Genomic DNA, 17,662 nt, shown 5'->3' on the forward strand with positions numbered 1-17,662 from the left:
GGTTCATTCGTTCTTTGAATAAAGGTTAAGATGCCACCACAGTGCCTTAAATGGATTCCCAGTACTATCCTAAGAGGAAACAGTAACTATCCGGCAGCCTAATGGATAACCAGTTCTCCCATCTGTTAAATCCAACCCTTTGGATCTTCCATTCTCCCAGCCATACAAGCACGGAACTTCTGAGGAGAATGTGATCAAGAAAATTTTAGACTGCGCAGAAATGGATAGATTAACCATTGTGCAGAAATGAATAGATTAACTATTAAGATAGATTGCTATTTGGGCGGGCAAGGATAGTTGATGCGCAAAATATACATTGCAACACTTATTGCAAAGCCTCTCAACTATCAAACGACAACCCGGCCTTCACGTGGTGCCCCCCGTTCCCACCAATCGGGCTCTGTCGACCCTTGGGACTGGCGTCCCCTTGGGTATATCCAGCCGAAACAGCTTCCATGGATCGCTGTAACTCTGCGTCACTTCATACGGAAAGCGGAAGATATAGTCATGCGCCCATTCAATCTTAGCCGAAAATCATATAATAGCGACTGGCTGCACCACCTGACAACCCTAGCCCAGGACCGAAAACAGTGGCGTCAAATTTCCATGGAAGTCGCCTATACCCACGATGGGTGAAGAGGCGTCAAGTACAAGTACAAGTACAAGATTGCTATTAAGGATGAAGAAGAAATGGAATACTTTTTCATATGGGACATATTTTATCAATGGCTAACGTTGGAAAGGAGGAGGTATAACTGGAGGAAATGGTAAAGAGGAGAATTGTTAAAGAAGATGATGTTAAATGTTAAATATTAACGTTAGGATATTATTATATTATTATATCATTAATATGACGGAGAGGAATTATAACAACAAAAATGTATAATATGATTTACTTAAGAACAATTGTACCCAGAACACACGCTGTTCGATGAAAATTGGATGTTATATAAATAAAATAAATAAAACTTGGGGGGGGGGGGGAACAAGTAGGGAACTGGCCATAAGGTCCCCCAAGTTTGCCACTTGGCAAACCCAATTCCCAAGGGAAATCAAGGCTATTCCTTACTATAAAGCACATCAAAGACTTCTTCTACCATCTTCCTGAGGAGATAAACATCTGATCCCTGATCTGGGGAGATCCGAGGAATTGTCCGACCAAAATCTTTTGCCTTCTTCTGGCCGTCCAGATCATGCTCTTTGCTCTGCTGGACTCCTGCCGGGAGGGAGGTAGCAGAAGAGAGAGAGAGAGAGAGAAAAGATGGCAAATCAGGAGATGCTGTGTTGTTATTATCAGTCAATTTTTCAGTTTTAAGGTAGAGCTGTTATTTATGATGGATATATGCAAAATGCAGAATCCCCTATTTGATATTCTATGAGGTTGGATGATACTCTGTGACATCACCATCAAGCCTATCCGCAGTCCACCACCACCCCTCAACATTTCATTCCTTGGAATCTGCCTACCAATTGATTTACATGTTGTATTTCTCCCATGTTCTCTCCTTAAAGCAAGCATGGGGAACGTTGTCTCGTATTGCTCAACGTATTGCTGAACTACAACACCCAGTGGCCTCAGCTAATGGAGTTCAATAATGAGACAGATTGGGAGTTGTAGTTCAAGGCTTTTTCCAAACAAGGCACAAATATGACCAGACATCATAGAGAGATTTTCTCCATGATGATCTGTCTGCAACCAGGCCATTTAGGTCTTCCCATTCATCTATAACAGGGTTGTCAAACCAATTTCATTGAGGGCCACATCAGGGTTGCGTTTGACCTCAGGCCCTCCCGAGCTTTGTTTTCACTGTCAGAGGGTTGCAGGAGGCCGTGGCAGCCGAAAACGGAGCTCGGGAGCCCATTTTCACTGGCAGAAGCACCACAGGCCAGACCTTTGCTGTTTTCAGGGTGGCCCCACGGGCCAGATTTAAGTACCCTATGGGCTGGATCCAGCCCCCCGGGCCTTGAGTTTGACACCCCTGATCTATAGGTTTTGTCATTCATTACCTTGGCAAAAGACAGGTGACTGCAGCTGCTTCAAACAGAGGCAAGAGAATCAGTGTAAGGATTGGCAACACGCACTGTTAATGTCATGCCAATATAATGTTCTGCTCATTCATGAACCTGGAAAAGCCCTGAGAGGTTGTATTTGGACCCCAAACTTTCTTCATCAGTCATAGGAAAACAATGCATCTTTGGGTTCAGATATCTGTATATTGGTGCATCCATACAGGTAGTACATACACTTTATTGAAATACTAGCTGATAACCAATTTTTGCCCGGGTATTTGCTTATCCCAGTCCTGTATTAAGACAGGAATGGCGATGTCAAGTGGCAACGTAAGTGCGGAATGTGCTGTCCTCCCTCCTTTCATTAACGTCGCCGCAATTCCTGAAGAGATGGTGGCAAGAGCAACTTCTCCGAGCCCTGATTTCGGGGACAATTAAATTAGTTAAAAATGTTTTCCCTGTGCCCCCAGAAACGTTATTTGTAATGCTGGATTTTCCCCCTTACCAGAGGAAGCCCCCTTGTGAATACTGTAAAGCCGTTACCATGGCAACTCCACTGCACTGTACAGTAGAAGCCATTTTACGGCAGTACAGTAGAAGTCATTTTAAGGCACAGCAGGGTGTATCTTAACAGAACACACACCCTGAGGGGTGTTAGGGGTGTCTTACCCCCACAGTATTTGTTTCTGGAGAGTAAGTCATCTGTGTACCAAGCTTGGTTGAAATTGCTAGAGGCTTTCCAGAGTTATGCTGGAACACCCAAACACAGCCGTTTTTATATAGAGAGATATTGTCTTTCTCCTTGTCCCATATTACATTGTTATAGCACTGACCATCATCAATAGTATCACGATGATCTATTATTATTCTGAATTTGTTTAAGATTAAACAGATCACAAAAGTACACCAATAATTGCATAAATATACATAAAAGGTAGTAAATAAATTGAAAACTTGAAAAATATAATTAAATATAAAACCTAATATTCAATGATAATATAGGAACTTTATTTAAAAAACCCAATCTATAACAATTTGCTTAGGTTTGTGTTTTATTCTCAACTTCCTTTTATTTTAAAACCATTAATCTTACAGTCTAGCAGGGAGAAAGATACCACCTATTATCATACCAACTACTCCAGGCATTATTCCGAATTATATCTCCCATGGTTTTAATTTAGAAAGTCAGACTATAATTTATCTTATTCATCTGTTCATTCCACCATCCATTTGTGTATTGAAGAGTCTTTTAAGAATATCATGGATAACCAAATGATGGCACAGAAGAAATCAATCCAGTGTTCTTACTCAATGCACAAATTACCAAGGTGAAATTATCATTATCTTATGACACATTATGCAAAGACCTGGCTCTATTGTTAAGTCTACAGAGCTGTCTACATGGCTGCAGAGTCAACAGTGACATAGTGACACATAATCATCACCAATATTTCTTTACCCCCCCCCCCCTTAATTCTCGAAGACCCGTAATTTCTACGCTGTCTCATCAAACAATTCCAGCTGACATACAGTCATATAAACAGACAGAAGAACATAAATCTACCGGGAACAATACAGTAACATCCCCAATCAAGTACCAGTTAAGTGAACTAATTAATTACATCATGAATTAATAACAAGAGTCTTCAAACAACCAGGATGACACATTCACTGAATGACCTCGAAGTATAATTTTTATGAGGAATGCAAAGGCTATTCTATATATCTATATCTACCCTGTTTCCCCCAAAATAAGACCTCCCCAGATAATAAGCCCAATCGGGCTTTTGAGCGCATGTACTAAAATAAGCCCTCCCCGAAAATATTGCAACACAGCAGCAGCCATGAGGTGACAACGCTCGTCTTCTTCTGCACCTCAAAAATAATAAGACCTCCTCGACAATAAGGCCAAGTGCTTATTTCGGGGGTCAAAAGAAAATAAGACCCTCTCTTATTTTCAGGTAAACACGGTACTTAAAGGAACAAATATGATTAAGTAGAGAGATATAAATTGGAAGCAACAGTTACAATATCTGACGGATGACAGCCATGGAAGCATTTAAATTATAACTGTTTCTTCACAGCACTATTACTGTTAAACATTGCCTCTGTTACTGACAACAATGTCAGGATAGGATAATTGAAACTACTTAACATCCAGGATCTACATCAGCTTCCCCAACCAGCTGTCCTCCAAACAGATTGGAAAGCAACACACTTCATCCTAATAAACAAGACACTTGGAGATGTCTTGCAATTATAATGTAGCCCAATCTTTCTGAAGAATACCAAGTTGAGGATTCTCTTTTAGTCTGTAATAATGGGAGCCTAAAGCAGATAAAAAGGGGAAGCAGAAGAAAATTTCCATGTGTCCCAACAAGGAGGAAAAAAAAGGCCAACATCTTTATGAATGCTCCCAAATGAATAAGACCATGGACAAAATGTATAAGTGAAGAACACTCAGCTTCGCCTCAGATAATCCAGGCAATGTTGATTTTGGCAGCCAAGCAAGACTGATATTTGCACGCACTTCCACCAAAGAGGTTAAAAAGTAGATGTCCTGCCTTCCAGCCCCAAGCATAAGGTCAGTGTCGCCTGCCTACAGTTCTCCTATCATATTTAAAACCACTTGCTTATAATGTAGAACGTCTGTGGGATTTTTTATTGCTTTCCATTGCCTGTGGCTGCATGTGTATTGCATCTCAGAAGTTGCTGCCAAATTGGACAAGAAACTCACGCAGGCTTCTCCTTTAGGTCTTTGACTTTAAAGGTTTGAAGAGTGCTAATTCTGACTGCCAGATATGTGACAGAGGGGGTATACTTCTAATTTCCCCTTTCCGGCTCGCAGTCCTTAAGGTTGGGCTCACATGCATGAGTTCCCACAAGGAGGAACAAGTAATAACATGTGCACATGACGTCACAGGAGCTTGCACTGAATGCCTTGTCCATTCACTGAGAAAAGCCATGATGTGGTTTGTGGGAATTTGACACAGGCCCATCTATCGTATTTTTCAGAGGAGGATGCACTCCCCCACCCCTAAAAGAGACTGAAAATTTGGGCGCATCTTATATTCCAAATGTAGCTTTTTCAAAGCTATTTTTCCAGACCTAATGAGGCGCTAATGAGTGAAGCATCTTCTGTGCTTTGCCTGCTTTTCTCATTGCTTCTCTCTCCGGCGATCAACTGTGCTTTAGAAGCATTTGGGGACTCAAAATCAGCAAACCTATGTGCTGAAGGTGACCAGATTAAGGATGCTAGCCAAATGAATACCTGGTAAGCAGATTCCCCCCCCCTATTTTCCTCCCCAAAAACTAAGCTGTGTCTTATACTCCAGTGTGTCTTATACTCCAAAAAATATGGTACTTACTTTCCCTTCACTGGTGCCTCCAGTATTCAGTAAAAACAATTCTGCTGGATAGGATCAATGGATGCAGTAATCTAACCCCATTGGGCATGTCAGATTGAATAGCTGATTTGTACAATATACTTAACCAAGTCAGATAAAAGCCTTGCATAATATGCTACATTAAGTCAGCTCCAGTTCTTTTCATGACACAGCATGTTGTGCAAGCCCAAACGGTGTTTAGACAACACACTTAGTCAAAATAGGTAAAAGCCAAGGAGACACTGTTTGTCTATTACTCTATTAAATTCCTTTACAGGGTTTCTATATGGCTGCAATCAAAATATGCTCCAAGATGGTTACATATGCTATTTAGGAAAATAACGATAGAAAGCAAAAAGTCTAACACAATATCATTCAAAAGATAGCTCTAGACCTACATCTTATTAGGGTATAATAAATAAATAATCAATATGCCAAGGTTGATTAATGTTAACCTTGTCTTCTATTTCTATTATTAGTTAGCTGATAGCTCAATAGATTATGTAAATCCAGAAAATGGGTTAATTCGGTCACAAAGTGAAGTACATTAAGCCTGGGAATCCTGCAGGTCACAGTGGGTTTTTAAATTTTTTTTAATAAAAAGCAAATCAGAGCCCCTAAACCAGGGGTGGGTTCCTGCCAGTTCTAACCTATAAAAGAGGTTCCACAAATCTACAGTGCAGTTTAGAACCAGTTCCAGTTCCCTCCCCCCCCCCCTGCCGCTCATCCTCACATCATCAAGATGAGGAGCGAGAGGAGGAATTCTGGGAGTTGAAGTCCACAAGTCTTAAAGCTGTCAAGTTTGAACATCCCGGTGTGTGTGTGTGTGTGGTTTCTAAAGAGTTAGGGGTGCAAGGGTCTTGTAACTTGACAACTTTAAGACTTGCGTGCTTCAAATGTCAGAGTTTCTGAGCCAACATTTTGGTTGCTAAGCAAGAGCATTGTTAAGTGAGTTTCACCACATTTTACAAGTTGGCCACACCCACCCAGTCATATGGCCAGCAAGCCACTCCCACAAAGCAGGCCACACCTACATAAGAGGTTCTATAAAATTTTGAAACCCACCAATGCCCTAAACCTAATTATCTTTACCTTAAAGAAAGATTTGCAGTTTAAAAGAAGGGTTGTGACACCCAGTTGTTAACAATGGCAACGATTAAAACAGTGTTTCTCAACCTTGGCCACTTGAAGATGTCTGGACTTTAACTCCCAGAATTCCCCAGCCAGCATTCGCTGGCTGGGGAATTCTGGGAGTTGAAGTCCGGACATCTTCAAGTGGCCAAGGTTGAGAAACACTGGATTAAAAGCATTCTGTCTACCCACCCCAGACAAACACACATAGAGAACACTCCCCAAACAAAGAAAAAGAAGAAAATATTTTTGAGAACATAGCCAAAATATTATTGCTGAAAAAAACAAATTCCCGAATCAAGCCAAAAGATAGCTGAGCAACCTGTTTTTAATACTGCTATTCTCATTCACTTTTCCACCCCAAGATCCAGCTGACAGATCAAACTAGTTAATAAAAAATAAAACTCCCACAAACCTGACATATAACCACCCCTGGCCCGATAGATCCAGGTTTAAGTGGACCACCATCAGGCATGTCAATGACAGCAACTAAGCAGTTAAGCCTGGCAGATGCTGGCATTAAATTTGGCACGCGGTTACATAATTGCTGGCTTTGCCAAGGCAACTCGAACACTTACTGCAGAACTTTTTGAAATCGGCCTGGACCTCCTTCCTGGTGTTCATGAACAGCCTCCCCTTTTCTGTCCCGACTACAAAAGTATTTTCATCGTGGACAGCAACACAGGCAACCTCCGTGTTGAGTTTAGAAAGGGCTGAGCACTGGAGAAGGAAGAGAAAATGGAAGAGTTGTCATTTCAATGCATTTTTAGAAAGACGAGGAAAGAAGAGAAGATGGGAGAGACTTGGGATTATGCATTATTAAAACCACCAGTAAGGATTTCTAACTGAGCTAGCTGCTGATCTTGTAAAATGTATTATCAAAACTCAACCAACGTACTTCTGGCTTTTCCTGGGTCTGAGTCCTTTTGGCTTTCAGAAGTGATATTATTTTTTTTACTTGGAACAAATTGATTGAACTTGATTTGTAGATAAAGAAATTGAATTTCCCCAGGAGACAAAAACACCTCATGGGGAGAGTTCGCTCTTGAGATAATTTATTTTAGGATTTAATGGAAGGGTGGGATATCGGGAAATCTTCACACAAGTCATTCACAAACCTTTTCCCGGACCACAGCTAAATTAGAATAGAATAGAATAGAATAACAGAGTTGGAAGGGACATTGGAGGTCTTCTAGTCCAGTGTCCTGCTCAAACAGGAGACCCTATACCATTTCAGACAAATGGCTGTCCAGTCTCTTCTTAAAAACCCCCAGTGATGGAGAGCACCCACAATTTTTGAAGGCAAGCTGTTTCACTGGTTAGTTGTCCTCACTGTTAGGAAGTTTCTCCTCAATTCCAGGCTGCTTCTCTCCTTGCTTAGTTTCAATCATTGTTTCTTGTCTTGTCTTTTGGTGCTTTGGAGAATAATTTGACGACCTCTTCTTTGTGGCAGTCCCTTATATATATATATTGGAAAACTGCTATCATGTCAGTATTTTTCCAGTGTCATTGTACCAGCATATTTTAACAATGGATTTGAAAGCTGCTATGCATGCCGCTGTGTACTTTCACTACGTAGTCCAGTTGGGCTACTGGAATGACACCAGAGGTGGGTTCCGACCAGTTCGGACAAGTAAGTAGTAACTCGGCTGGACACGCATCCAAACCGGTTCTATCTCAGCGGCACCAACTTGATTTTCTGTTTTTCTGCACATGCACAGAACAATCTTCATTGGAAAAATGTTGGGTTTTTTTCCCCTTTTTTAATGTTGTGTGCAAGGTCAGGCAAATTTTTTTGCATGCAGAATCGGTAGTAATGCTGGCAGGAACCCACCCCTGAATGACTCTGTATATGAGGAGGCCCATGAAGACTGCACTTACTTCAAAATGCAGCAGTCACATTCATCTCTAGAGTTAGCCATTGGGGGTGGGGGTGCATAAAAGCTCCAATGTTTGCAAATCTGTGTATTTAAATTTAGGGTTCTAGTGCTTGCAGTATTTTGTGCAGCATTAGCCTTCCCACTTTTTAAAAGCTGATCACAAGAAATATCTAATGGTATCAGAGGTGGTATTCAGCAGGTTCTGACCAATTCTAGAGAACCGGTAGCGGAAATTTTGAGTATTTTGGAGAACCAATAAATATGACCTCTGACTGGCCCCGCCCCCATCTATTCTCTGCCTCCAGAGTCCCAGCTGATTGGGAGGAAATGGGGATTTTGCAGTATCCTTCCCCTGCCACGCCCACCAAGCCAGGCCCACCAAGCCAGACCATATCCACCAAGCCATGCCCACAGAAAGATGTGGAGGCTCTAGAAAGAGTGCAGAGAAGAACAACAGAGATCATTAGGGGACTGGAGGCCAAAAGATATAAAGAATGGTTGCAGGAACTGGGAATGTCTAGTTTGATGAAAAGAAGGACTAGGGGAGATGTGATAGCAGTGTTCCAATATCTCAGGGGTTGCCAGAAAGAAGAGGGAGTCAAGCTATTCTCCAAAGCACCTGAAGGCAGGACAAGAAGGCATGGGTGGAAACTAATGAAGGAGAGAAGCAACCTAGAACTAAGGAGAAATTTCCTGACAGTTAAAACAATTAATCAGTGGAACAACTTGCCTCCAGAAATTGTGAATGCTCCAACACGGGAAGTTTTTAAGAAGATATTGGATAACCATTTGTCTGAAGTGGTGTAGGGTTTCCTGCCTAAGCAGAGGGTTGGACTAGAAGACCTCCAAGGTACCTTCCAACTCTGTTATTCTATATTTATATTCCATTATTATTGTTATTATTATTATTTAAACAATAATTTAGTCTTGGTTTTGAGGGCAGGTTGAGGTCTCTAAATGTCAGAGAGCAGTGGTTCTCAATCTGTGTCCATGAAGCCCTGAGAGTCCACAATGTTGTGACAGAAGGTGTCAAGAAATGTTATGATTCAAATTTTGAGTTCAGTCTTGGTGGTCTTTGGTCATGGTCCATGGCCACAAAAGATATTTAAATGGGGTCCGTAGTGAAGAAAACGTTGAGAACCACTGTCGCAGAGCATTCGCGGTTCCACCACAAAAGCGCGTAGGACAAAATCGCGCTCAACAAAAGCGCGCTGTGACGTCATCACAGCGCGACGGAAAAGTTCGAAAAAATGTAAAAATAAAGCTAAAACCTTCCCCTAACCCCCCCAAACCTAACCCTAAACCTAACCCTAAACCTAACTCTTAACCTAACCCTAAACCTAACCCTAAACCTAACCGTTAAAGTAACGAAAAACCTAACGCTAACCCTTAACCTAACGCTAACGCTAACGCTAACGCTAACGCTAACGCTCTAAAGCTAACCCTAACCCTTAACCTAACCCTAACCCTAACCCTAAACCTAACCCTTACCTTTATGTGAATCGGCTTGCTTTAATTTAATTTTTATTAATTTTTATTTGAATTTTTCGATCTTTTTCGTCGCGCTGTGATGACGTCAAAGGCGCGATTTTGTCGATCGCGCTTTTGTCGTCCGCGCTTTTGACAGGTCACGGCATTCGCAACCCATGCTATGGGAATATCATTTTGTAATCCCTAGATTTAAATGCATTTGCAAACCACAATATTTTCTGTCCAAGATATTGCAGTTTGGTTTGACATCCCAATTAACAAAACTACGGTAAATTGTCCACTCCTCTGCTTCTGGAGTCCTCTGTACCAGAAACCACAGACGCTAATGGCTGAAACAGAAGCAGACAAATTGGTTAAAAAGCATTATTTGCTGAAACAGTTGGAAACACTTTGCTTGAATTCTAAATTATGGTGCCATAAAACCTGGTTTGATGCAATCTCTAAAATGAGGAAATTGAATCACATATCAATCTAAGCCATAATGTTTTTTTGGTTTGGCTTAACGTGCTGAATAAACTTAATGACTGTGACTAATATAATGGTTCTAAATGCACAAAAAGCCAAATAATTGCAATTCATTCAGTAAATCATGGTTAAGCCTTAGCACATGTGAACCCAACCACTGGCTCAGTGAAGACTACTTTAAATATATTTATTTGATCTTCTCAACATAATTTTAGCCACGTCTCAAATTGAATACTCTGTTGTAATGATGGCAATATGTTTAATTGTTTAATTAGAAGACTGTGAGGGGTTAAAAGGGGAAAAAAACTAAACCACATCGATTCAAGATTTATTTAGTAGTTTAGAATTAATATTTTCAGACAAGGAGCTTTCTCCATCACAGCGGAAGATGCTGAAAATTGAACCCAAGCCATTTGTGCAAGGTGTAAATTCTTGTCACTGAACTGCAATTGTTTCCCTAAGGAGTCTTGTAAAGCTGCCCAGCCTTGAGACAATACAGTTTGCATAAGTTTGAAACTGGACTAGAATCAGAAGAGCCCAAAGATAGGCAGGTTAGCAAACATCTCAGAAAGACAGTTCCTGTACCAAGATTCAGGAAGAACTTGACAAGCAGGAACTCTAAGCAAAAATCAGCAAGAGGAATGTCAATAGAGATTAAGCAAGAATACAGGGTGGGAGCAGCAGACCATTCTGCGGGAGAACCATAATAAGCAGCAGCACAGGTGAAAAGCATCTGGATGTCTTAGTGGATCATTACTTAACATGAACCAACCATGTGATGAAGTTGCAAAGCAAAGCAAATGTTGTCCTAGGCTCCATCAAGGGTATGAAGTGAAGATTAAGAAGAGTCATTATTCCTCTCTTTGCTGCACTGGACAGACCACACCCATAATATGGCGTCCATTTGGAAAGATACTAAAAACCTGGAATGTGTCCAGAACAAAGAAACCACGTGGCACGACAAAACCGCGCTTGACTAAGCCGCACCCGATTAAACCGCGTCGCTGACGTCATCAACAGGGCGACAACAGCGAGCGCGGAGAAAGAAGGGCGCTTTGAATAGCGCTTTGAAAGCAAGCCGATTCAACTTAAGGTAAGGGTTAGGTTTAGGGTTAGGTTAAGGGTTAGGGTTAGGTTTAGGGCTAGGTTAAGGGTTAGAGTTAGGTTTACGGTTAGGTTAAGGGTTAGGATTAGGTTTAGGGTTAGGTTAAGGGTTAGGTTTAGGGTTAGGTTTAGGGTTAGGTTAAGGGTTAGGTTTAGGGTTAGGTTTAGGATTAGGTTTAGGGGGGTTAGGTTTAGGTTTAGGGGTTAATTTTAGGTTTAGCGTTTACAGCATGCTTCTGTCTCCGCGCTGTTGTCGCCCTGTGATGACGTCAGCTACGCGGTTTCGTCGAGCGCGCTTTAGTCGAACGCGGTTTTGTAGTGGAACCAGAAACCAGGATGATAAGGGGATTGGACCAGTGGTGAAATCTATTTTTTTTTACTACCAGTTTTCTGGCCGTGGCTTGGTGGGGTCATGTAACTATGAAGTCATGTAACTGGGGGATCAGAAGACAGAAACTCACTTTAACAATATCCTGCTGGAGCAGGGTTGGACTAGATGACCTCCAGGTCCCTTCCAGCCCTGGATTATCCTATGAAGCTGCGTTTAGTGTCAGGTATGTAGTGTTTCCTTCCTTTACTTTTTCCCTCCCTTTCTTTTTCTTTCTTTCTCTTTCTTTCTCCCTTCTCTCCGTCTCTCTCTCTCTCTCTCTTTCTTTTTCTTTCTCTCTCTCTTTTTCTTTCTTTCTTTCTTTCTTTCTTTCTTTCTTTCTTTCTTTCTCAGCAACTCTCACCACCCCCACCACCCCGTTTTTGGGACAGCCTGCTGGAAGCAAAAACGGACGCCCACCCGAACTGGTAGCATTTCACGCCTGGATTGGACAAACAATTGGATGTAATGGAGGTGTTCAACCCAAAGAAAAGAATGTGAGAAGAGAATGACAGTCCTCTTCAAGTATCTGAACGTCCACAGAAGACAAGGCAGAGCAATCCAGAAGGCAGGACAATGAAGTACTGTATAAGGCTTAACTGTAAGGAAGCACGGCTGAACATCAGAAGGAAAAAAAAATCTGAATAAAAGCTCTTTAACAGCAGAATAGACTGTTTCAGAAAGTGATGTATTCTCTTTCATCATTTAAACAAAGGCTGGCTGGCATTTGTCTGACATGACATGTACAGTAGTAATAATGGACTCTTGCGCTGAATAAAGGCTTGGACTAGATGATCTCTAAGGAAACTTCCAAGCTTCATGCTCTATCACTCTAAGTTGTCCATACTCGGCCACGCATTTCGGGTTTATAAGTAGGACCATGAATAATATTTTGACAAAAAGGCAGTACAGGTAGTCCTCAAATTAGTACTGATCACTCAGCGACTGCTTGAAGTTGTGACTTACCTGAAAAAGGAGACTTATGATCCAGATCCAAAGTTCCAACAATCCCCATCCCTCCCCCCCCGTCCCAGTCATGTGACTGCACTTCAAGAACTCAGCGTTTTATAACTTACAACTGCTAATAGGCAGGTTTCATTATGGTCTTAATTCAAGGACTATGTGTATATTAAAAGTAATTAATAAATGAAAGCAGATAGACTTCACCGATCCAAATATAAGCTTTCTGAAAGCAGTTCATTTCTGATCAGTTCAAGAATGACTCAGCCTTCCAGCCTTCCGAGGTGGATAAAAGGAGGACCGGATTGTTGGGGGCAATAAGCTCACTCTGTAAACCGCTTAGAGAGGGCTGTAAAGCATCGTGAAGCGGTATATAAATCTATTGCTATTAAGAGAAGGGTCCTTTCACTTACTTATGATCCAAAGCCTTACTATTTATTATAATTATAACTTGCTCAGTTATTTAAGATTTAAGTTCTACCTACAGTTAAAATAGAGTATGTGGGTTGACTTTTTTAAAAAAAGAATGCTTTTTTTAAAAACTAAAATTGAATGAAAATGTTCAAAACCTGATTCAAATCTTTGGACAGAAAAGGCAGGATTAAAAAAAAAAGCTGCATCAGGAAGAACAACTGATGTTCTGTGGCTCAGCAGTGACAAGGCAAATGAAGGGCCAGTCAAACTTTCACTTTTTCCTCCACATGCTTTGAATAGAGTCATAAGGCCAAGACGTGCTATGTGCCCCTGTCTTTTATATCATACTGAATCATATTCATTATTCTGCTTTCATTTGCTTGACCGGAGAAACAGGGAGATGTCTAGATCTCATTTCCAAGTTGGTCTGGGTAGAAACTTCCTACGAGGTCTTTGTGAGAAGTTTCTTCTTCTTCTTGGCATCCAAATCTTCCAGAAGGTTGTCGTCCTTGCTATTCCATATTCCTCAGGAATTCAGGGTTAAAAGGAAGTACAAACTGTCTACCCTTACATATTGCTTTTGGCCTAATATTAGAAACTAGCTAATACCTGTGCTCAGTTACGAAACTATGTGATCTGGCGTCTCCTATCCTATCGCCTTCTCTCCCTCAGCCTTGCCCCACAGAAGCCTCCCCTATGCTATTGCTATTAGTATTAATTTTTATTATATATTATATAACTGAGCACAGAATTGTCTCCAATTGTCCAATGTGTTTAGGAGTCATACCATTCAGGTCATTTGTCCAAATAACTCTAAATGTTCAATCTAGACATATTCTTCTGAATTAGGCTTAATTTCAGTATTTTTTAAAATGTTAATAGGCTGCAAATTTATGCATAAATACTCCTTATCTCTTTCCTAATCTCTTCCACATTAAAGATTCGTTTCAAAGACTGTGCCAGGTATGTATCTTATTCAGCGGGGAGGGAAAAGGTTGACTTATGTAACATTTCTATAGGGGTTTGAAAAAACAAGAAAATAAGGGTTGGGAAATTATGACTCTTTTTTTAAAAAAAAAATTCTTTTGTAATAGAAAATAAAACTTTTGTCATTTGGGGTGGGGTTGGGGTTAAGCAAGCACCAGAGTTGATAAAACAAGGACATCTGAAATGTTCTATGCCAACATGAAGGTTAACAGAAACCACAATATGTGTTTTTAAGGATTGATTTCAAAGCTCTTTTAGCTACGGATACAAGCCATTTCCTCTTCAGACTCTAGCCCTTGGAGCAATTTCCTTGCAACAGCCATCTAAAGGGACACAAGCTCTTTGTTTCTTCCATAAATCTGCGGCCACATTTTGAAACAAAGCTACAAACAAAGCTTTTTTTTACCTATCACTTACGTAAAATTTTTGGCTCCAGTCAAATTTATTTCTATTCTTTCTATTTTTTTGGCAGCTGGAATATTTGCAAACATGCTATGACATCACAGAAAGAGCAGGAAGAAGACATTTGTTCAAATTCCGTACCGGAACGGTATCCAGTGCTCCAGGCAGGCTCAGGTATGCCCGTACCGGGGTGTATCGCCTGCAACCCACCACTGCATTAGGTGTACAAAGTCACTTGGGGTATAAATGGGATTGTGAAATGGTGAAAATGACAGTATCTTCTTCATGTTAACAGGATAAAAAATGGATCCAAAAAGAATAAATATCTCATCTCCCACAGCTCTAAAACCACCTAGGGCACACAGACAATCTTTAAAAATAAAATAGGCCCTCGAAAATACGTCCCTGTGCCCAAAAAAGGAGATAGAAGTAAGCTGGGCTGGGAGAGAGAGAAAAATTTGGAGTAGCAATAGCAGTAGCAGTTAGACTTATATACCGCTTCATAGGGCTTTCAGCCCTCTCTAAGCGGTTTACAGAGTCAGCATATTGCCCCCAACAACAATCCGCGTCCTCATTTTACCCACCTCGGAAGGATGGAAGGCTGAGTCAACCCTGAGCCGGTGAGATTTGAACAGCCGAACTGCAGAACTGCAGTCAGCTGAAGTAGCCTGCAGTGCTGCATTTAACCACTGCGCCACCTCGGCTCTTACAGAGGCTCTTACTGGAGTGGTGAAGAAACCATGCTTGTTCATCCAAACTTCTCTAGAGCTTCAAGACTGGCCTTCCAAAAAACAATCTTTATTAATGAACTTTTTAAGTAAATTGGTACATTCGTGATGATGGATGATCATCGCGAGCTATTTTAGCTAATTCTTTTTAGTACAGCTTTTGTTTTTATTCCTTGTTTGGGTACACTACTCTGGACTCATCCTCAAGGAAGAGGATGACAATAATTATAATATGGTATATCACATAGTAATTGGATGTTTCTTGATCTGCCCCACTACTCAAAGCAAACATTTTGCAAAGAGCTAATCTATTTGCCCCAACTGTGAAAAAATATACATGATTTCAAAATGAATTAAGCTTGTTGCCACATATAATTAATTTGTATTTTGGCTGATATCCGGCCTTTACTTTAGGATCTCAAAATGGCCTACGTGAGTTGAGGGAAAAATAACTGACCCCAAATAACTCAGTGAATTCCTTTGGCTGAGAATAAATGTGATCTTGGAACTTTCAAGACTTAATCCAAAGTCTTAACACAACATTGGCTACCAAGTTACAGAGAGATCTGGGCTCTCAACTACATCTACTGAAAAGATATGTTTCTTCCATACGTACAACTCGCCCCAAACTTACCATAGAGTCTAAGGCTGATACTAAGCTGGTGATAACTTCATCTTTTTGCGAGAACACCAAGTGCCATTGGTCAGGTCTGCAGTTGTTAAGAAGCCCATCGGAAAGCTTTCCCAGCAGCGCCATGATTGCCTGAAATCAACAAGAACCAACTGAAGGTTAGATGAGTCTTGGGTTGCCTGGACATCAAAAACCACAATAGAACAACCAGATAGCCTCTGAATGTTATGCACTGCCCTGTTCTAGAGCTCAAATCAATTCAAGCATTATAGTGCTTGCTGGAATTCAGAGGAGAAAATACGTTTCCCCCACTCACTCTGCCCACAGTCTTGACTCTGCCCAAAACCGCTACCAGATTGCAATTGTTAAAAATGTGCTACAAAGAACTTCATTAAATACTTAATTGAATATAGTAATTATATTAGCTGGGTTTCATTCATTTAAAAGAAATTTACTTTTAACTGAAATTTCATTTTCGCTTGGTGTCTTCTTATAATATACTCTGCCAGTTGGCTACTTAAACATTAGTAAGAGAGTAGGTGGGGGGGGATTGCATACCACGTTTCCCTGAAAATAAGACAGGGTCTTATTTTCTTATGACCCCCCGAAGTAAGTGCTTGGCCTTATTTTCGGGGAGGTCTTATTATTTTTGAGGTGCAGGAGGCAGCAAGTATGGTCACTGCGTTGCAATATTTTCGGGGAGGGCTTATTTTCAGGGAGGGCTTATTTTGGGGGAAACGGGGTAGCACTATTCCACAGAGAGAAAGGTAGGGAGATGTGGTTGACAGAGATTATTACAGTATTTCTTTCTCTCGCCTTCACTGAGAGAGGTTAAACAAACTGCACCCACCACCATGCTACAATAATAAAGAATTAACACAAGGACCTCCTGGATGGTGAGTCTTTGCAAATCCCCATTAAAGCCAATTCTTGGCCCCATGGAACTGTAGCCTCCAATGAAGATACTGGCTTTGTCCCCAAGACGCAAAGATACAACTGTCACATGGAGCAGAAAACCCATAGGCAAAGTCACACTTACTTCAGAATTTCAAACTGTTTTGCAATGATTACTCTGCTTGAATTCAATTGCTCCTCTTCTTCCTCCTCCACCACCACTACCACATTGCCATTCTTCTGCAACTATCCCCTGGCCCCCAAACAGACTTCCTGTTACACAAGATTTTTGCTCATAAGCAAGAACATGCATTAAAAAAAGAAAACTAAACAACTCCTCGTTGCTTCCAATGGACTTTTGCAATCAAGTTCTCGCACAAGTCACACCATTAAAAGACTACTTTTAGTCTTTTAATAGTGGATAGCCTATGGCAAAACAGTCCCTCTTGTTGAAAAGCACGGCAGAGTTCCTAAAAGTAATAAAACTCTGAGACTGGAAAGGAGGAGGAGGGGAAAACAAACAATCAGGAATCTACAAATGAATCTAGCAGTTGGCTGCAGATGTTTGTTTTCATTCTAATGATATGATCTCATCCTTTTCGATAGCAATAGCAGTAGACTTATATACCGCTTCATAGGGCTTTCAGCCCTCTCTAAGCGGTTTACAGAGAGTCAGCATATTGCCCCCAACAATCTGGGTCCTCATTTTACCCACCTCGGAAGGATGGAAGGCTGAGTTAACCCTGAGCCGGTGAGATTTGAACCGCTGAACTGCTGATCTAGCAGTAGCCTGCAGTGCTGCATTTAACCAC

General features: G+C 41.1%; 1 protein-coding gene across 2 annotated transcripts in view; it reads right to left on the reverse strand.

Annotated features, from left to right (window-relative positions):
• The window catches only part of GTF2IRD1 (GTF2I repeat domain containing 1), a 169,149-nt gene that overhangs the window by 85,338 nt on the left and 66,149 nt on the right, over positions 1–17,662 (reverse strand). For both annotated transcript variants that reach the window (XM_087717210.1, XM_087717209.1), the window contains exons 2-4: positions 15,960–16,088; positions 7,106–7,247; positions 1,070–1,216 (exon numbers count right to left, since the gene is read on the reverse strand). In XM_087717210.1, the coding sequence (XP_087573336.1) occupies positions 1,070–1,216; positions 7,106–7,247; positions 15,960–16,088 (418 nt within the window). The remainder of the gene's footprint in view (positions 1–1,069; positions 1,217–7,105; positions 7,248–15,959; positions 16,089–17,662) is intronic.

This window comes from Thamnophis sirtalis, unplaced genomic scaffold, assembly GCF_051295495.1.
Source record: "Thamnophis sirtalis isolate CommonGarterSnake01/CBP01778 unplaced genomic scaffold, rThaSir2_p1.2 scaffold_6, whole genome shotgun sequence".
Lineage (NCBI taxonomy): Eukaryota > Metazoa > Chordata > Lepidosauria > Squamata > Natricidae > Thamnophis > Thamnophis sirtalis.